This window comes from Diceros bicornis, chromosome 32 (assembly GCF_020826845.1).
Source record: "Diceros bicornis minor isolate mBicDic1 chromosome 32, mDicBic1.mat.cur, whole genome shotgun sequence".
Lineage (NCBI taxonomy): Eukaryota > Metazoa > Chordata > Mammalia > Perissodactyla > Rhinocerotidae > Diceros > Diceros bicornis.
The window spans coordinates 36199081-36220665 of NC_080771.1; the positions used below are offsets into that span (position 1 = coordinate 36199081).

A 21585-nucleotide genomic window follows, 5' to 3' on the forward strand; every position below is an offset into this window, starting at 1 on the left:
CATGACGCACTGGGTCTTAGAGATTCTAGAAGCTATTTTTTAATTGGTTTCCAAACTGATTAAAGACTGGGCTGCCTCCTGGGACTGCTGCAGGCAGGCCCATGTTTTCACTCAGCCTCCCTTGCTTTTCCTACCCGCCCAGAGTCTCAGGTTTCCCGACAGGTGCGCCGGCCATCTCACCCCGGGGCCACGCCGCTGACCTGCTTGTCTCGTGCGCGTTCCTGGTGGGCGTGTGCGTGCTGAGCTAGACGAGGACACATGGGACTGTTGGAAAGAATGGACGTGCATGTCACAGCTGGCCCCCAGTGGTGCAGAGCGTCGACAAGTTTTAATTAATCCCAGAGCAACCTCGTGAGAGTCATTTTCTCTCTCAACAGCTCCTTCCATGCTCTAGATGTGAAAACTAGAGGCAGAGAAATTGTGTTACCTGAGATACCAAGCTGGGGCCCATGCACAGGTGGGGTGACAGGTCACTACCCCATGCCACCTCTCCCCACCCCCCAAGGCTGGGAAACCTGCACTTGCACCTCACTCTGAAAGGACACTGCCCTCTGAGGCCCCAAGGTGAGCCTGTCTGTGCCCGTAGTTTACCTGTTCCCTTTACCAAACCCATGAGGAACCGTGTACATTCACTCACCTGTGCTTTTTGAAGTTTGCTCAGTGCCTGTAGAGTGCTTGGATAAATTCAGGCACCTGGAAAATTCTCTTTATCTGTTCTTTTGCATTCTAAGTTTCGTAATCATTAGCACACAAGATTCCCAAAGACACAGATCAGGTATGCAATACATAAGCCAAAATAATTGACAAGGAAGATGATGCCGATGAAGAAAAACTCAGTATAGCCAAAAAAATGCAAGACCTGTTGCCGAAATCATTTGAGGGGAGGGAGGAGTCATCAAAACACACGGACTTCCTGACACTTTCCTAAGAAGCCCACAACCATGTTTCTTTGTTGAGACTCCATTGTATGGGAGGTGAGTAAACACCTACGTTGTAGGATGACAGGCTCTTTCCTACATGCACAAACCCAAGATTCCCCAGGAAGTATGAAGAACACAGGTTGGGTCCCCCCAGCCCACAAATCCCGAGGGCCCACGTCTGGTGCCCAGGGCACATAATTAGGGCAGCTCCACTACTGGCTAACACCGGGTGTCCCCACCTGGTCATCAAAGTGCTCCTTTTCACTTTCAAAAGAGTCCCAGTTTAGAAAATAAATTATAAGGCCACTCCACCTAACAACTGAAGGACGTTACCGAGAGCCCAGTGGAGATGTTCCGACACCAAGCCCAAGATGTCATGGACTTGTTAAGATGACTATTTGGGGGAGCGAATGAAATTAGGGTTTTTTTTTTTGCATTTTTCAGTTTCGGTTTTTGATTATCCTTTCACGACTTCCAAGCATCTTGAATCAGCACCAGTACCACCCCCTGGAGGCCGTTCTCACCGGGACGCCCAGCAGGCACTCTCAGAGATGCCCCAGCGGCCCTCCTCCAGGGCAGTGGCTTATACCATTTCACATGTATAGTAAGACGCTTCTCAAGAGTAAGGGTGGAAGGGGCAACCTCTTTTCTAGATTAAGCTCAGCTTCTTTAACTCTTACAGGTCTTGTCTTCCAATTTTTCTTGCCTTTGGTCTCGGACACTTCACATAAAGGTGCCTACTAGATTTTAAGACATCTATTTCCATAACTGAATGTGCCACCTGACCCGAAAACCAACTGACAGTATCGAGTACAGCTGACAGACGCCTCAGATTTTCCTGATACTGAGTAAACGCCACAATGGAGTCATTTTTAATATTGCCTAGGACGAGGATTTGCTCCTGGTCAGTTAAACGTCGAGTGAAGTGACAGGATCAAGACTGCAGAGGAGGAGCAATGTGTGAGGGTGAAGCGCAGACTCTTAGCTCAAGGTGTCCCGTTAGTCTGGTTCTTGCCTGGGGCCGGCCAGGTGGCAGGCAACACCATCGGTGAGCGAAGACTGAAAAAACCAGTCGCCCCAAGTGCCAAGAAGTGTCGGTAACTCAGCCTTAAAAGAAGCAAGAGAAAGTACAGTTGCCTTTGTTTAAAAATGAAAAACGCAGCTGTGTTTTTATGGCATATGCATATGCCTGGACAAGGTGAACTACGGAACAGGCGGAACGTCTGAGAGCTGTGGAAACCCAGCGTCCAGCCACTGAAACATCTGCGGGGATGCTTCCTTTCTGAGGACATGGGGGAGACGCCAGGCCCCAGAGAAGCTGCAGAAGGCGACGTGGTGCAGGGTGGTGCCTAGAGAGTGGAACCCCCAGGATGACGGAGCTAACTCTTTGAAAGATGGCTAAATGTCCTCCAGAACCGTGGCCCACACGTTAGGAATAAATGCAATCTTCAGAGTTTGCTTCTGGGTGACATTCCAACGTGGAAGTGCCTGAGATATGAGTGGGCAAACACGTTTGTTCCAGCTTGTTCCTAAATCTCAGAGAAGCAGGCAGCCCCACTGGGCAGCTCAAAGTGTGGACGTGATAGCCCCGGGGGAGTCTGGGGTGTAGGGGACGGCGAGCAGGGCAGGCCAGAGCAGCCAACCTCACATACCTACCTCACTTCTGTCCGCCCCACTACTCCCCTCACTGTGCGCCTGCATCACAGGCCCGGGCCCCAAGCCTCGCACGCCTGTCGTCACGCCTGTGCACATCCTCTCCCGCCGCCCCTCCTCTCGTGTCCGTGCCACACATGGATGCAGATCTCTAGCAGTTCCACCACTACTTGGTGACATGGTGATAGTCCAAAACTGATGAAAGGCAGGAGGCCCCAAGGAATGGCCGAGATGGGTCTTGGCTGGACCTCTGCTCCACCACCCGGCTGGCAGTGCCTCATTTAGAATGCTTGATTCAGCCCGCCTCAGTAATTCATTCCCACCTGCTGTGAAGGTCAGACAGGCGCCCGGGCTGTCTCCTTGGAGGTCAGCGCCCGTCTTGCCCTTGATACACCCAAGGCAGCTGTGAGAATTTCTAGTCCCTCCAGATCTCGTATTCCAGTGTTTCCTGCGTGATCACACACGGACAGATGAAGGGTTTTCCATCGGATCCTGTGTTCAACCGTGACCACCGAGAACATGTACACAGCCTGAGGGTTTCTCTCCCTCTCTAAACGTTCGTTACCAGTTCCAAACGGGGCAGATACATTATGCAGCCAGCTGACCTTCAGTGAGCGACGCCTACCCCACACCGGGTGGGGCCTGGGAAAGGCAGGAAGCATGTCAGGAGGAGGGCCCCTCCCCAGTCACCCCATATGGGCTTCCAAACACTGGGGTCAGGTACAGGGAGAAGATGAGTGTGAGGCACACGAAGAGGGGAGTCAGCTCTGTGGGGCCAAAGGCCACAGCACGCCTCCCTCCAGGCTGCTCCTGCACTCCCTGCCTGGGACCCCCCAGCCCCTCCCACTGGGCCCGAGTGAGCCCGGCTCCACTGAGCGCTGTCACTGCCACCATCAGAGCAGTGTGGCCTGCACTCTCAGCCCGCCCGGCCCTCAGCCCTCACGCACACAGTGGCTCACAAGCGAGCAGAGGCACCCCACTGCTGACCTGCTGGTGCCCCTACCCTGAGCTACACCTGACAGTGCTCTCCAGCTGGGCCCTTATTTGCACCACTCACCATTTCCAAAGAAACGCCATCTGATGTAGCCAGAGTGAAATAAACCAACACGGCCCTCACTGCTCGGGTGGGCGGCGTGTGGAAACTTGCCCTCACTCTAGACATGAAACCACTACCCCTGACGTAGATGCCTTTTTGTGAATTCTAATAGAAATCGGTCTCAATCTGCACTTTCTTGTTTCCGTTTTTTCCCTGGTGCATGTAAACTGTTTGCTACCACAGTGCAATCATTCTGTGCAATGACAAAAAGGGAATGTTGACTATGTTCTGATTTTTCTTACTGATGAAGCGGCTAAAAACGTTACCTCGGCCTTTTTTCTTTTCTCTTAGCTGGGAAAATAGCTTGGTTACTTACAAAATGAAAATAAAATAATTTTCTTTAATGAATGTAACTGTTTAAATCATACCATTAGTATATATTTCATGATCTGAAAGCAAGGGACACTGTCGAGATTCAAGGAAAATTTTGCTCCTTTTAGTAATAAACATCGTCATTTGAAACTTGGGATAACTCGTATCATCTCATTATAAATCTGTGTCTCTCATGCAAGTTCCCTCTATTGCCAAAATTTCAAGATGGATAAATGCAAATTCCTTCCTATGGAACTGAAGCTTACATGATCCGACAGTGCCCTGTCACATGTGGAGGATCTTATTACTTTTTGAGCAGAAAAGCTCCCTGAACCCGAATCTGAAATGTGCCCCCCACCCTCCCGTGCAGCCGTTCCTGTGTGTGAGCCAGTCCCGGCATCCACTGTCTCGGGGCCCAGGTTTTTCACGGCCTCCACGTCCCAGCTGGCGCTCACCCCCCTGCCAGCTGACGGAAGACACAGACAGGCTCTGCCCCAAGGACCTCGCAGTATCGTTTCCTCAAACCTATCTTTAATTTTCTTAAACTTCAACATCCGTGTTTCTCATGGGGCAGTTCTCATTATCTTTCTTTCCCAGTAGAGTTTCTCCTGCCTCAGAATCCTCCCCTGACACCCTGGTCTTTCTAGGTCCAGCTCCCTGGATAAGAAGCGCCCCCTCTTCCCTGCCCTCATGGCCGGGAGGAGCCCGCCTCTCGAGTCCCAGTCCCCCAAACACGGTTCTGTGCTCCATGAGCCCATCTCGGTCCTACAACAACAGCCCCAGCTCCGCTCCCACATGGCACCAGCCAACCAGGCCCAGTGCTGGCTGCGCCCGTGGCGTCTCTTCAAGCCCCCTAAGGCTTATATCCAGTGCGGGGCTCAGAGGGGCTATTCGGGCTGAGACAAGGAAAGAACAGGCTTGAGCTGGGCTCGCGGATGCCTGGGGCGCCTTGGTCCCAGCACCTGTGGCCACTGGCCGTGCTGCCTGGTGCCTTAGCTTCCCCCGCTGGACACCATGGTCAGACCCTGGTGACCAGGCCCGGCCTGGACTCGGACGGCACTGCCAAAGTTCTCTTGCCAGACAGACAGGAAGATGACTGTGGTCTGTACTCAGGAGCTATCTGAGCCAATGAGACGAGACTGGTCTCTGGTGACCAATGGCCCCCACACAGCTTTGCTTCCCAATTTAAAACACGGGGGGAAAACAGTAGTTACTAGAAAGTTCCTTCAGTGCTCACGGAACTAAGCAGTAGACGCAGATGGGTTTCATGCTTGCTAGAGCTGATCCCTTTTCCTTCATGCTAGGGAAAAACCATCTCCTCCTGAGCCACACTCCTCCAACTAAAGCCTCCAGTGGACACTTGTGTTACCTTCTCCTCATCGCGACACACTTGGGGGGGTTTCTAAGTGTGAATCTCATTCATGTTTCCTGACCTGTCCCTGAACTAGCTCCAGATCCCCCTGGGGAGGCCTCTTGAGGGCTCCCTCCCTCCCCAAGTGGGATGGCCCTGGAGAGGCTGTCTCCTCAGCAGACCCGCCCAGTGTCTGGTCCCTCAATGTATTTCCACTGTCACCTAGCCACTGACTTCCTGCTTGTACCAGTGTCTGCAGGGGAGGTGCAGCCAGGTGATGGGCACCTGTAGGAGAGAAGGGCAGAACCCATCAATGGGGGGCAGGAAGGGGGTTCACCAACAACTCGGCAAACCAAGGAGCAGGCAAATAGGGCAGGGCCCTCACTGACCCTGAACACAGCCATCTCCTCCAGCAACCCAGAGATGGAGGCCCGGGGGCTTCGTGCTGGGCACTTGTGGCCCCGGTGGCTGTCGGGGCATCAAGAGCATTCAGTTCAGCAAACTAGTCACCAGCAGACAGACGGCGGGGGGCGGTTTGCTACCTGCTGCTTCTGGGGATGGCACAGCACAGTCCTGTGCCCGTCTTTCCCCCACCATGCTCCTCCTGGGGAGGGCGCGGTCCTGTGCCCATCTTGCCCGCACCCTGCTGCTCCTGGGGAGGGTGTGGTCCTGTGTCCCGTCTCCCCCCATCCCTGCTGCTCCTGGGGAGGGCGCGGTCCTGTGTCCCGTCTCCCCCTCTCCCCGCTGCTCCTGGAGAGGGTGCAGTCCTGTCCTGTGTCGCCCCCATCCCCGCTGCTCCTGGGGAGGGCGCGGTCCTGTGTCCCGTCTGCCCCTCTCCCTGCTGCTCCTGGAGAGGGTGCAGTCCTCTGTCCCGTGTCCCCCCCATCCCCGCTGCTCCTGGGGAGGGCGCGGTCCTATGTCCTGTCTTCCCCTCTCCCTGGTGCTCCTGGAGTAGCGCGGTCCTGTCTTGTCTCCCCCTCTCCCCGCTGCTCCTGGGGAGGGCGAGGTTCTGTGTCCTGTCTCCCCCCATCCCTGAGGCTCCTGGGGAGGGTGGGGTCCTGTGTCCCATCTTCTCCTCTCCCTGCTGCTGCACATTTAAGGCCTGGCTTTACTGGTGTTTTAATCACACAATTAGAGAGGTAGCTCCTTTTCTGGAAGCTTGTTTATTTAATCCTCGTGGGTTCTGAGCAGCCTGTCTCACCCAAACTGCATCTTTGGCAACAACTCTGTGGACACGACAGCAATATAGACTTGTTTGTACGAGAACTTTCTTCTTCAGGGGGTTTGTTATTTCTTTCAACTTGGTTGATTCAAAAATATCTTCTTTCTTCAAATCTCACCAAGTACAGGCCCTCTGGTAAAAAAAAAATGGCCTCTGATAACACACAACTGTATTGAAGCTGACAAGATCTTCCAATTAATCACCCCCACCCAGCAGCAGCAGAGAGGTGGCCACACAATCGGGCCTGGGGTGCCCAAGTCACAAGAGCCAGCAGGGGGGTCATCGGGGCCGGGGGGGGGGCCCTCTGTGGCATTCCTAGCATCTTCCAGCTAGACTCCACCCAGAACGTCAGAAAAACACTCAGACTGCCCTAGCACCCAGGAAGTGCCCAAAGACACCGCTAAACCAGAGCGCCTAGGCCTTTGACCTAACACAAGCCCGTGTCAACCAGGCGGATGCCATCCTGCCGCACGGCCTGCCACCTGGCCTGGCACTTCTGATGACCAGCGCTCCCACGGGCACTGCCCAGCACCGCACCCAGAGGGGGGATCTGACGGGCAGATGCAGCAGGCAGGCTACTGCGAGGGGAGAGCTTCCTAATTCTGCTCAGCTTGCAAGAGCCCACGCCCCCTCTTGGTCCCCATACAGAGCAGCTTGCGAGTCAAGGGAGAGAAGTCTGACAAGGTCACACCAGTCAGAGTTGGGGGGTGCCGAGCACCGAGGGAAGATAAAGGCTGGGTGGAGTGAGAGCTGCTTCTGGGGTGCACTGGCCCACACCCTTCCAGTAAAGCTTTCCTGGGCCCATGCCCTGCTCTGCAGGAGGTAGGCACTACCACTCTTTTTTTTTAAACTTCCAGGTAATGAACCGGATGACTGGTTCCAGGTGATGAGTGGGATGTCGGCCCCGTCACTGAAAACTAAGAATCCTACATTCTCATTATTGAAGATATTTAAGATGAAAAAAGGCACCAGGTGTGAATTCAAAGCCCAACTTTTGACCCCAATGATACAAACGAAAACTGGTCTCCTGCCATTAACCTTGGAGTGGGCACCAGTCTGCCTGTTAACCCCAGACTTCCGCTGCGATGAACCCCTGCTCCTGAGCAGGGTGCTGGATGGCGACATCACATGGGGACAGTGGGGTCCCTGCCCTCCGGCCTCCCTTCCTCTCTGTCACTCTGCAAACGACAACCTTGGGCCCAAAGAAGAAAGGAGTAGAGAATGGCTCCACCACCTCCTCCCACAAAGGCTTAAAGGAGTGGTTCTGACGAGTCAGGTACACTTAGTCACCAAGAGACCCCGGAGCAAAGCCAAGTGGCAGAGAAAGAGCAGAGCCACCCAACCAAAAGGGGCTTTATTCAGACAACACAGAAAGCGCATACAGGCAGTCGGTGGGCTGCTACTGATAACTGTTAGAAATCAAAGAGATGATCTCCTGGTAAGTAATGTGCAGTCAATCAGAACATTTGTCTCCGAGTTTTGCAGAAGGGAACACCGCCCACAAAGCACAATGTTCTAGCTCATATCCCAGGTGTCGCCTCCTGTGTGGGGCAGCCTTGGCCTCAGCTCGGCCCTGCCCCCTGTATGGAGGCTCCAGTGGAACCGTCAGGGCACACAGGGCTGCACAGAAGACCACCTTTGCGGCAGCCTTGTTCCAGATCCAGTTAACTGCAGATCACAGTAGTGATGCTCAGTGTCACTCTGGTCCATTGTGGTGGCTCACGCCGAGCCATCAAAGAAAGCTTTTGCCAGGGCGTGGGCTACCCTCAGCACTGTCTTCTCCTGCACCTTCGGCCCAGCGTCGTCCCGGGCAAGCTGCACCCAATACTGCTCGGTCCGGGGCAGGTAGTCTGTGAACTGCTCGCCAGGCCTCACCAAGGGGTGATGTTGCTCTTTCAAGGGGAAGGAGAGAAAGAAGAAAGACACACGTTCAGCCGAGGAAGGAGGCCTGGGTCAGGCAGTCGAGGAGGCCGCGTGCTTGCTGTCTCATGGAGCGTGAGCACCCGGCTTTATAGAAACGACATCGCAAGGGCACTCCTCACTTGATCAAAGAAGCTACAATGACACTGCTTAGACAGCAAGCTACTTACACGCCCTCCAAATATTTTTTTTAAAAACTTAGCTTACCTCAAGAGCCCGTTTACACAGCAAAGTCAAATCTTAAAAATTTTAAAACTCTCAAGTCTCTCATTATCGGTAAGAATCAGGACCTTGGGAGAGAAGGGACCCCCAAGCTCTAAGCTTGGCACCGAGCACTCTGGCTCTGGAGAGGCTCTGCCCCCTGCTATCCTGATGCTCCGCCTCACTGGCACTAACCACAGGCGAGCGAGGCCCACATGGCCCACTCACCTCCGTCCTCCTAGCCGCTCTCCTCGCCACTGTCCTCATCTTCCTCATCGTCACCTCCGCCCTCGGCACCCTCGACCGCATCGCTGTCCTCTTCCGAGTCGGTCTCCTCCAGCCACTCCTGAGTTTCTTTAAAACAAAAACGAACATCCACAGAGTGTCAGTGTAGCCAGGGGGCCAGGGAAACTGCAGATGGGTACCAGGGGAGCCCCTCTGAGGAGTCCACTTTCTTCCTACACAAACACGACATGAAAGGGAGTCAATGTGGCTGGTTGCTCCAAGATGGTTCTCCCTGGATCTTAAAGCAGAGATGGGGTGAGAGTACGATCAGCAAAGACACAACCCATCTCCAAAACCTTCTCTGGTCGCCCCAACTCTAACCTCGTTTCACTAGAAGACAGTAATGAATCTCACACCAGCTGTTCGGTACCATTCCCTAGATGTGTGGGTTTTGACTTTACTTTTAGTGTCCGATCTTGAAGAAAGGAGCAGTGAGTGGAGGCCAGCAGCAGCCGTGGCACAGTGTGAGGTGAGGACTGACGGGCAGCAGTCTGGAGCAGAGCGGACGGGCCCAGAGGTTCAATCGGAAGGTCACAGACCAGAGAGATGGGCCCGCCTGGTCCACTCTCCTGTGCACACAGCAGGCTGCTGACAATCGGAAGAGGAAGGCTCAGGTAAAATCTGTTCTGGAACAATGCACCTGTGAGCAGCACTGGAGAGCCTGAGGTCCACACGAGTGGTGTCACAGAGGAGCCCGCGTCCTGTGATGCAGTCAGCCCTGCTGCCCCCTCAGCTCCCAGAGCAGGGATGGAAGTGCACAGGATGCGCCCCTCACCAGGACCAGAACTGCCCTATGTAAACGGCCACAAGGTGAGAGCACACTGCCCTGCTCACTGCAGGCTCATCGGCCTGGGGTGGACCTGGGTGGGCACCATGGGCAGAGGCGATGAAGGTGCTTTTGTGGGGTTCCCACCAGACCTGAGGAGGTGCTTACCCCCACTGCAGCTCACCTGGATCCATCTCCACCAAGGCTGTCCACTCCTCCATCTTGTGGAGGTCAAGGCAGTACAGGTCGCTGAGGGTGACCTGGCGGTCGCCTGCCTCAAACATGCCCCCATAGAGGTAAAGCCGCCCGTGCTTCACAGCCAGCATGGCGTTGGAGCGGGGGCTCGGCTCGACAGTGGCGCCATCTGCTTCATCAGGGCCATCTTCCTCATCGGACTGTGGCCGTCCTGCTGGCCTCGGGGCAGGCAGCACCTGTTTAATGGTGACCACGGTCCCGTCCTCTGCAACCACCTCTCTGATCACCTCCAGGGGCGCCCAGGTGCTGGACCCCCCACATTCCTGCTTGTCGGCACCTTGGGGCTCCACTTTTTTGCCCCGCCTGCGCTTCCTCTTCTCTGACTTAGGTCCCTGTTGATAAAAAGCAAGGCAGCGCATTTCAGCTGCAGACACATGGCGGTGAGCAGGCGGCCTCGGTGGGCGCTCCAGAGGGCAAGCAAACGAAGGGGCAGCATGGTGAGCCCAACCCACCAAGGGATGCTGGGCCAACCAGCTGGAGGCCCATGCCCCTAATCCACTCTAGGGTTCACCCTCGGAGACCACACAACCTCTCCTGGTGTAACCCCTCAGAGGAAAACGCAAAGAGGGCGGCGAGTCCAGACACATGCCCTCACAGGAACCCGATGCCCATCACAGGAGCCAAGGCACTTCAAGGAGAGCTCGGGGTCTTTGCCACAGTGGACTGCCCTCCTCTGACCTCAGGGCCGTCTCTGAGGGTGCTGACCTGATGAACTCATCTACTCCCAAAGCCCCGGGGATCCCACTGCTGGGCCGGGACACACTGGCTGCCTCTCTCAGGCTGGTGCCAGCAGCAGAGGCAGAGGTGACCCGCTCCCTACTTATGATGACAGTAAATATGGTGACAGCTCACTCAGAGCCTCACAGACAGAGGGACTGGGTTTGGGGGCCCTGGGCATCTCAATACCTCGCCTGGAAGGAAGAACGGCTGATAGTGATGGAGGCAAGAGCCGGGCACAGCCCTGCGTTAGGTGCCTTCCTGACACACGTGGCATACACACTGGACCCTGACTCTACCTTCAGCTGCCCTGAAAACCAGCGGTTCTTGGCGGCATCATAGAAGTACAGGTCATTGAGGAAGTCACCCTGCAGGTTCTCCTCTTCCTCCTCATCACAGACACCCCCGAAGAGCAGCGTCTGATGGTTCGGGGCCACAGCCACTGAAAAGCCGGACCTCGGGGTGGGCTTGGCTCCTGAAGGGTTAATGCAAGTCCACACCCATCTGCCTGTCAAATAGGAGCAGGGAAGTGGGGTAAGAGGGAGGGAGGGAGACAAGAGTGTCCGGTCCCCAGTGACTAGGAGAAATGAGAAAACACAAGACTGCAGGTAAAAGAACACCAGGCTCACTCATTCTGCTCCCTCTGTAGAAAAACGAAACACTTCAACACACCTCCCAAAACTGAATCCTTCTCCTTAAGGTTCAGTTTGCACTGAAGTAACTTTTTCACATACCCTCTCAACACCTCCCCCACTAAGGGGCACTTTCCAGCTGTGGTTCAAGGGCAGGATGAGACAGAAGAGGCATGGGGGGAGGCGGGCCTGCCGACTTCTGGGAGAATCTCACCCCGCCCCACGCCCGCCCCTCGTGGGGCTGTCCTCTGGTGAAGGTCCTTCAGGAGCCCTGGCCCACAGCATGGGCTGCTCTGTCTCATCAGAATTGCAGGGACAGCGCCAGCTCTCCTGCAGGCCACAGCCCTGTACTCTTCTCTCTGGGCACGTTCTAATTTCTGTGCGAATCCTCCAAATGTAACCTAGCGTGAAACATGGCGGAAGTCTTTCCACTGCGTCTAGAAAAAAGAGCTGAGATTTTCCCTTTAATGAACATTAAAGAAAAAACTTAGCAGAAGCATCAAATGGCAAACATTCTAGTGTCATGCCCAACCGCTGTACATCAACGTGCGGCGCAGGTGTGACTCCGAGTGGCACCCCTAGTGGGCATGAGATGGGTCCAAAACGACCAGCCTTTTAATGTTTTGAGGAAAAAGAAAAGAATAAACGACAGAGTGCCCTGCACGTAGGGTAAGATATGCTTGTTTCAGCTGTACGGCACACGCATGCGAATGTGTGCCAGCTCACGAGACACCAGGTACTTCTCACCGGGGGTCGAAGGCCTGATGGCCGGGACGCAGTGGTTGAGCACACAGGCTCAGGTCCCACAGCCTGGAACATAGTCCAGATTTCAAGTTTGAGTTCACTGATGTGTGAACTGGGCTAGTGACTGCCCAGCTCTAAACCTTGGTTCCCACTTGGTAAACAGAGATATCCCCATCAGTCACTGCTGGTGGCTGGCTACCTGAGAAGCGTCGGGGTACGGAACATTTCTGAAGACTTGGCTTGAAGAATTTTAGAGCGAGAAAGAACTAAGGTGTTTTGCACAACAATCCTCTCATTTTACAGAAGAGACCTCACGGGGAGGTTAAAGAATGTGCTGGAAGTCACAAAGAGACTGGGATCAGACCAGATCCCCTGGGGCTAGTCCAGTCCTGTCATCTGAAGACTTGCTTCATGCAAACAAACTGCAATCCTACTATTTGTAAAGGAGCTTTAAAAAATGAACACTGGGGCTATCAACCCAATACGCACTCCAGAAGTCTACATCCTAAGGTTGGTCATTGCTCTCGAGCACGGACGAGGAAGGGAGATGCCTAAAAAGCAGCGGCTCCCGCTCTTTACACAGGGAGTTCACGGCTTAGCATCACCCGTGTTTCAGTCAGTCCATCCTGAACACCCCCAGGGGGTGAGGACCCACAGCCGTTTCTGCTGCACAGACAGGCGGACACTTAGGGTTACACGGAGTGTCCAGCTGGGCCCCCTCGGGGGCGAGAAAGGCTTGCCCACAGCTCCGGCACAGTGCGCAAGGGGCTCACCACCGACCCCATGTCCACAAGGGCAGGTGGGCTTGCACCTCTCTGTCCCAACCGCCTTTTGTAGCAAACACGCAGACCACCCACATGGCCCATCCTCTCTGCACAGCGCAAGTACCTTCTCCTCCTTCCTCAGATTTCAGCAGGAACATATCTGAATGCTGGGTGCCTTTGTCCACATCTTTCTTGACTCTCTGCAAAGGAAAGGGAGTCGTGTGAGAACAGCCAAGGGCCATCTACAAGCCCCGCACAGCCCCCTCAAGCTGGTGGTCTCATTCCTTGTGGAGGAGACTAAGGAGTCCAGCCTTCTAGAACAGCCTCCAAGAGATTCTGAAATACAGCAGGTTCACTTCTGACCTCATCTGAATAGACATAACAAAAAGTGTGGGTATGATTTATTAACTAAGACTAGATTTTAAATTTAAAAATCCACCATTCTAATGAACACAATCATGCTAGAATACTCCAGTGCTCTCTCTCATTAGAGCTTCTGCAGCAATCCTCATTTTACGAGGACGGGGGCTCCACTGGAGACCCCACGGGGACCTCTAATATCATTCTGCAGCCATCCTTCACCTTCAACTCCCGTGTACCCTCAAGTCCCATCATCTTTCAAATAATGCGATTCAGGCTTTGGTGCAAGAATCAAATTAATGCTCCGTGCAGAAGCCAGCATTACCCCATCTAAAAAACTTTTGAGCTTCTGTAACAATAAAGCACAGGTTTCTTAACCTTGAGTCTTCTGCTTCAAATTAGTTTTATTACCACAGCCAGACCACACTTTATTCTCTGAAGCAATATCCTACAGTCTTCACAACATACCTTTTACCTAAACACTGACAGTGTCTAGAAGGCTACTTGGCAAGACGTTATTCTGGGTGATGAATTTCAGGAAATTTTAATTTCTTCTTTGTATCTGTCCTTTAAATGCCCTACTTTTAATTTCAGAATAGTTTTAATTTACACTTAGAGAAAAATTGAGAAGGCAGTACCAAGGGTTCCCACGTACTCTGCACCCAGTTTCCCCTACTGTTAACATCTTAGTGTGGTACATTTATTGCAATTAATGAACCAATATTGACAAACTGCTATTAAATGAAGCCCCCAGTTTATTCAGATTTCCTTAGTTTTCCCCTAATGTCCTTTTTTCACTCCAGGACACCGCATCACATGTAGTGGTCCTGAATCCTCAGGCTCCTCTGGGCTGGGACAGCTGCTCGGATGTACCTTGTTTTTGGTGACCGTGGCAGTTCTGAGGAGGACCTGTACAGGTGTTTTTTAGAATGCCCTCAGTTGGGATCTGTCTGATGTTGTTCTCAGGGTTAGACTGGGGTTCTGGGTTTTTGGGCTCTGGATCCCAGAGGTGAAGTGCCTTGTCACTCATCGTATCCAGGGTGCGAGCCATCACCGTGACCCCTCACTGCTGACACTGACCTTCACCACCTGGCTGGGGTCACACTGGCCAGGTTTCTCCACGGTAAGTTACCCCTCCCCCAACTCTCCACACTGTTCTCTTGGGAAGGACATTTCTTAGCGCAGCCCCCACTTAAGGAGAGGGGAGTCATGCTGCACCTCCTGGAGGGCGGACAGTCTACACAATTATATGGAATTCTAGAAGCATAGGAGATCTGTCTCTTCCCCGATTCATTTATTCAATCGTTCATAATTGTATTGACTCATGGAGATTCACGTTACACTTCAGGCTATACTCCAATGCCACTTAACTTACTTTGTTGCTCAAACGATTCCAACTTTGGCCCTGGGAACTCTTTCAGTTGGCTCCTATGTCCTTCGAACACGCCCATCAATGTGGGGTTCTTATAATGACTTCTTAGGTTCTGGCACTACGAGATGCCCAGACTCGTTTTGCACATTTCCTGCCCCAGTCCTAGAACTGGCCGTTTCCAAGGAACCCTGGCACCCCCCCGCCCCCTTTTTTTTGGTGAGGAAGACTTGCCCCAAGCTAACATCTGTTGCCAATCTTCCTCTGTTTTGTATGTGTTGCCACGACAGCATGGCTTGATGAGTGGTGCAGGTCCGCACCTGGGATCCGAACCCATGAACCCAGGCTGCTGAAGCAGAGAGCATGAACTTAACCACTGTGCCACCAGGCTGGCCTCCCTGGCTCCTTTTATTGGAGGTGGTATTAGAAACTAAGGTTTGGGTACCAGGTGCTACTGGCTGTCGTTGCTTCTAGGCCCTCTCTCAGCTGACAGAGCCAGGAAATACATGTGCATAATTCTTTTAACAAATGAGTATGTACTGTGTCGACTGTAAAGGGGAAAAAAAGCTATTTTCCTTTTGGAAAACAAAACAAAACAATCCAGTTGTCCATGGACTGAACGTGTGGGCCCGAATACCCTAAAACTAAAGAGGTCTGACATCCGTCACTGGTGGAGCAGCCTGACTCTCAGGAAGTGGAATCTGGCATGCCTCTTCTGTTGTCCTTCCGGAAACGTCTGCACAATTCGAGTGGTGCGCCTTCCGCATATTACAGACAGTTACTAAGACTAGACGTTCTTCTCCTTTTCCAGCAGGTTAGTACAGAGGAAGGAACTACCACTTCCATGTCTACCCTTGCAGCCCAAAAGGCCCAGCATTTGTAGGAACTAAACTCACACCCAGAGGCCTGGCCTGCTGAGGGGACATTGAAGGAATTCAGTGACATCTCTATGTGTCGTTAGAAACTCAGATCACCACTGAGCTTCAGCCAATCTCAGCCTCCTTGTCGTCACTGCACCTGTCAACATTAACTGTGTTTTGCTGACAGTAATGATTTCTTCTTAAAATCAAAAGGTGAAGGGGGGATCTTTTATGCCAAAAGATTTAAATATGTCCCCTCAAGGCCTTGTAAGCCAGAACCTTTCCTCAGAAGGGCTGCTCGGCTGACCTGGGTCTACAGCTTCCGTACAGGGTGGCAGCCCTGGGAAGAGCCCTGGCTGGCTGGGAGGTAACGATGCTGCAGCCGACGAGTTCATGGGTCTGCATGCCCTAACAGCTTTCTAACTCCTCCTTTCATAGCATATTTTCCCTTCTTGAAGTTTATGACTTTCCCCAAAACCCAATCTCCTTGTCTTCAAAGGGAACAGCAAAAAGCTGCCCTGTATTATTCTTTTATTTTGGATTACCTGTGCCACAGATTCTTTCCATTTATGCAGATCATACTAGCTTTAAATTCAGTTAGTGTTTTCAATGGATACAACTGTATAGAAGAGGAAACAGAACTTGCATGAATATTTGGAGACGTCAAACTTCCCTCTAGAGAAGGTGAAGCTCTGAAAAGGGTCCAGCTTTTCTCTAAGGATGAGCCTCCTCCTCAAGCAGCTCAGGAGCGCTCATGTTAACGACACACAGCAGTAACTTGGGAGTACGTTTTACAGAGAACTGACTCCTCCTCTGCCCAATACAGCACTAACAGAATCCAAAGACATCTGAGAGATGTGTATCAAATGTTATAACATTTGGTTTAAAAACAATGCAATTGTCTCTGAAACCATTCAGAGTCTGTCTGAGACCCGGAGTCCAGCACTAGGCTGCAGCCCCTGCCTCCCACCCAGGACCATCTCCTCGCAGCCCACGCTCTGTACTCAGCAGCTCTGAGTACAGAGTCAGCAGTACTCAGTACTCAGCAGTACTGTGTCAGCAGCTCCCACTCCCTTGGCCTTCGACTCAGAGATGGACTCATTTCAACTGTCAGGAGCGAAGACGACACCCTAGACTCCCCATTTCAGTGCTGTCCAGTCTCTGGAAGTGGCAGTGGCGGCTCTGAGGTGAGCAAAGGCCCCACTGCTGCCCCAGGCTGAACTTGCCTGCCTCACTCTGAAGAGCCTTTCCTTCTCGCGTCCACTCTCTCGGGCCTGCCCAAGTTTATCCCCGAAGGGTAGAGGCAGGTTCCACATAAAGCAGCTGTACCCTGGTCAAGGTTCAAACAAAATGAAAAAGACTGAGAGGGAGAAGTCTGAGAAATTGCTCTGGCAGCTTCTAGGGAAGTGCTGGGGAGAAGACAGGGCAAAGGAGACAGAGCTGCCAGCAGCATGGCTGTTTGTCACAGAGCGCGGGGAGGGAGGCCTGGTGCCACCGTCACTCCTGTCCTGAGAGCTGAGAAACGGTAACACAGCTGACAGTGTGTGCAAGAGGCCCCACCAGCCAGTGCCATGGTGCGGGCTGTTCCGCTCTACAGCTGATGGACAGAACATCCCCAATCTCATGTGCGCTACAGACATCCTCCTGTGTCCAGGGCAAGCTACTTTAAAACATGCCGTGAATTCTCCTGGGCTCCCGGGTCCAGAGCAGTGGAGCGGCGTGCTGCCTTCCTTTCTCTAACCTGCCAACGAGACTGACCAGCTTCTAGCAACCCTCAGCATCTTGGCCAACGGGAGGCCGGGTTTATAGAGTTATCAGAATTTCATCCTGGTTCCCTTGGATTTACAATGGCAGTAATTTTTTAAAACCAGGCCCAGTGATGGCTAGGGTCTCCTGACACAGTAGCATGTGGCAGCCCAGGTGGACCATCTGTGAAACACAAAAACCTCTAGAGGCCATTCTTTCTGATGTCTCAAGAGTTAATCACCCACTTGTGCAGGCTGCCCCAAGGCAGTCGCAGGGCATTTTCACTGGACACTGTGCCCAGCAATCCCCTTCGCAGGTGGTGACACAGAGCCAGGAGGAGCACTCCTCTGGTCCAGACTCCAAGACCATGAAGGGCATTCCAGTTGGGACTTGAGCAGCCCATTACCTACTTAGACTAACACCTCTTAATTTTCCATAGCGTGGGGGACGGCCCAGTGGCATAGTGGTTAAGTTTGTGCACTCTGCTTCAGTGGCCCAGGGTTCACAGGTTCGGATCCTGGGCGTGGACCTACATACCGCTCATCAAGCCATACTGTGGCAGCGTCCCACACAGAAAAAAAAAATAGTGGAAGACTGGCACAGATGTTAGCTCAGGGACAATCTTCATCACCAAAAAAAAAAAAAAAAAAAAATATATATATATATATATATATATATATACATATATATATATATATATATACACTCCATAGCATTCACAACTCAAATCTTTCACTAATTCTGATAAATCTCCCATGAATCCAAACAGACAAGCTTCTCACTGCAATTCAAACGCCAAGGCCTGGAGTCGGTAGCCGCTGGATTACACACTTGTCAGATGGAAGGCGAGCTGGTGTGCCTGGCTGGGGAACAGCAGCTGTTGAGAATTAGGCACGATTTTGATTAGTGGCATCAGCTTAACAAGGTTTCGCTCTGCTCCTCAGCCTGTTATACTCTGTGAAGCATCTGCTATGATAAAGCCTTAGATCCGGGCACTTTGTGCTGCTTGTGGCCACACCAGCCCGTTCCTCAGGGCCCTCCCGATTGTACAACAGCCAGCAGAGACCCAGGCAGGTCACAACTGCTGAAAACGAGTCAATTTTCTCTTTCTAGAACAAACACTGACCAAGAAAAATTTAAGAGAATGTTCAATCTCTGATCAACTGCCAGTGAAGGCTAGAATCCTTTCTTTCCACGGGCTGTAGAATCCACCTGGAACTCCAGTCACTGAGCTGCAGGGCCCTGTGCTCACTGGGGTGGAGTGGGGAAGAATGCAGGCACTTCCCTGCTGCAGGGCACCCTCCCTGCCTTAGTCACCCTGACCACACCACAGGCGACCTGCTCAGCCAGCAAATCAGAGGGCCTGTTTCACCTGGGGAAAATGAGAATTAAAACCACAATGAGATGCCCCACATCCTCCAAATGGCTAAAATAAAAAGACTGACACCATCAAGTGCTGACAAGGATATGGAGCAACCACAACCCTCAAGACATTTTTGCTGCAACTACTTTGCAAAGAGGTGGCACAGTTTCTTATTAAATTAAGCCTACGCCCACTCTGTGACCCAGCAGTTCCACTTGTAAGTATTTACCCAAGAGAAATCAAAACCTATAGCCACACAATGACTGGACAAGAACGCTCGCAGCAGCTTTATTCATAATAGTCAAAAACCGGAAACAGCCCAGGTGTCCACCAAAACAAAATGGAAAAGCAAACTGTGGGGTGTTAAATAATGGAATGCGACTCAGCATGAAGAAGCAATGAAAGTGGAGGAATCTCCAGAACGTGCAGAGTGGAGGAGGGCTTTCTCTAACGAGTACATGTGTGACCACATCGCTCAGAAACTCCGGGAGGGCAAATCAAACCTGGTGGAAAAATCAGAATGGCACTGGCCCCTGGGTGGACAAGGGCAGGGAATGGCTGGGAAGGCGTGGCAGAACGAGGGTTCTGGGCACAGAGACTCATGCATCTGTCACCTAGACACCTAAAATGTGTGCACTTCACTGTAGGTCAATTTTACTTTAAAAAGTAAACACTGAACTCTGATGTCTGCACTTTTCTTTGAAGTACATCAAAAAAGACAACGGGTGATAGCAGTCTACAGAATGAACAGATATGTGACAAAACAAGTAGGGTAAAATATTAATGGCAGAATCTAGGTGGGAGATAGAAGTGCTCACTAATTCTTTCAAGTTACTGCATGTTTGGAAAATTTCAAAACAAAAAGGAGAAGAAAAAGCCTAAAAATGAGACAGCCTTTCATCCCCCTCAGAGGCACAAACATTCACAGGTTGGCAAAGCGCTGATGAGGAAGGGGGCAAGAGGAAGACTCGTGGCTGCTGATGGTGTCAGTGGGCATGCCGTGTGAGGGAAGCACGCTGGAGGCCAGCGGGAGACACTCCAGTGCACATGCATTGAGACGGGCAAGAGAACGGCCAGGTGAGCACATCAGCACTGCTCACAGGTGAAGGAAGAGAAAGCCCACTGACAGCAGAAAGGAGAAACTAGTTGTGGTCTATTCTACAATGGAACACCACACAGTAGGTAGTGTCCATGGCTTAGAAATCAAGATCCCCAAATACAGAATTATTCACAGTGCAGCCTTTTCAGGGCAAATGGATTAGAACATAATATGGCTATAAAAAAATCTTAACATATTCACAGAGGAGCAGATTAATACTCTGTCAGTTTCTAATTCAATAAAGAGAACTGTTTATATTAAAATAATGTGAAATCTTATTTGGAAGTTTTCATTTTTGGTGACATTGAAAAGGCAACAGACAGAAGTTCATTCGTTTTCCTACAAGCCATGTCTCACCTGTTTCGAGTAGCCCCCATAGATGATGATGCTGCCCTGGGGAGTGACGGTCATTTGGCAGCCTGATCTGGGTGTGGGCCCTGTCCCTGACGGGGAGAGCTTGCTCCACGTGAAGGTGTCCAGGTTAAAGGCATACACATCATTGTAATAGATGTAATCCCTGTTATAATACAGTGACACAAACAAAAAGACAGTGACATTAAAAAGCGAACCTGATTTAAATTAAAGGTAAATTTCCTACCAGTTATACTAAGTTATCAGTTTAATTAAAGTTTGAATTCATATGAAAGGATTGGGAGCATATGTGAGTTTGCATTTGAAAAGCAGAAATAATGCTAGCCCGTAGAAATACGGTAATTTACCTAGATCTGAAAGCGTTTTTAATCTGCAAGTTATACCATCTTGGCTTACACAGTTTACAAAATCACAACCTTACAAATAATTACATGAGGCTACTGTGCGTGTAACTTTAAGTTTGACAATGAATTATAGACCGCAGTGAATACTCAGAATGGAGATATCCACAGCTTGGCAAGGGCTGTGCAGAGACCCTGGACAGGTGGAGAGATGGGACCGAGCAGTCCTGAAACTGATGGATGCCAGAGGGAAGCCCTTTGAATCCACAAGCTCGGGCAAGGGCAAGAGGACGTGGTTGAGACTTCCAGGAGGCAGCGTGGCCCTGCCCTGCTTAATGCTCCTGGGACTTATGTGGCAAGGACTCACAACGAAAACTGGCCCTTGAGAAGGGAGCCCCACATGCAGGGAAGCAGCAGCTGTGCCACAGTCCCAGAGAAAAGGCTGGGTCCTGATGTGGGGATTTGACAGACGCCACGGGCAATGCTGAGGGGCCTCGGGTCAGAATGACACCAAAACAATAAGAGATGCCCTCTGGCTATTCAAAACGGGGAGTGAGGACTGATTTTCAAAAGAAGAAAACATGGGAGAAGTGAGAAGCTGGAACACAGGTCTGAAGGGATTTTTGTTTTTCATGCTGTGTTCACATGATCTGAGTCTGGAGCTCCACAGCAAATGCGCAGAGGATCACCATGAGAGGAGAGCTGGTGCAAGGCCAGTCTGCTCGGCCACACCCTCGGATGCTGCACAAAGCAGGTACCGAGAAACAGGACACGCTGGCTGATGACGACAAAGAAACAACGTGAACTTTCTGACTGGCACCCACGACCAGCGCGCCCTTCTGAGGGAGGAGGGCTTTTAACATACGAACTGAGGAACATGGAGGCTTGGAGTTTTTAAAAGACTTCACTATCTTCCACCATTTCCTCAGATTTCACGTTGCATGTTTTCAGTTAAGAAATTCTATTCTTCACATAAAACAGCAACTGTATTTGGTTTTTAAAAGTCAAACTAATTTAATATGTATGGTGACTACACAGATATCTGTTCTAGTACTGTCATTTTTTCTGAATGTTTGAAATACTTCATAAACAATCATTTTAAACAAGGTAACAGATGACAATAGTTTTGAAAAAAGTTGACTTTGAAATGGTTGCAACTTACAACCACTGTAAAACTTGATTCGCTTTATAACCCATGAGTTCCAGGGAGGAGAGGCTGTGTTGATCTCACTCACTG

The 21585-nt window shown here is 51.6% G+C and overlaps 1 protein-coding gene across 1 annotated transcript in view; it reads right to left on the reverse strand.

Annotated features, from left to right (window-relative positions):
• Nucleotides 1–7889: 7889 nt before the first annotated feature.
• KLHDC4 (kelch domain containing 4) overlaps nucleotides 7890–21585 on the reverse strand; it is a 49061-nt gene continuing 35365 nt past the window's right edge. Inside the window, exons 7-12 of the mRNA XM_058528438.1 lie at nucleotides 19993–20152; nucleotides 12963–13038; nucleotides 10998–11206; nucleotides 9911–10313; nucleotides 8904–9029; nucleotides 7890–8446 (exon numbers count right to left, since the gene is read on the reverse strand). Of these exons, the coding sequence (XP_058384421.1) occupies nucleotides 8914–9029; nucleotides 9911–10313; nucleotides 10998–11206; nucleotides 12963–13038; nucleotides 19993–20152 (964 nt within the window). The 3' untranslated portion in view covers nucleotides 7890–8446; nucleotides 8904–8913. The remainder of the gene's footprint in view (nucleotides 8447–8903; nucleotides 9030–9910; nucleotides 10314–10997; nucleotides 11207–12962; nucleotides 13039–19992; nucleotides 20153–21585) is intronic.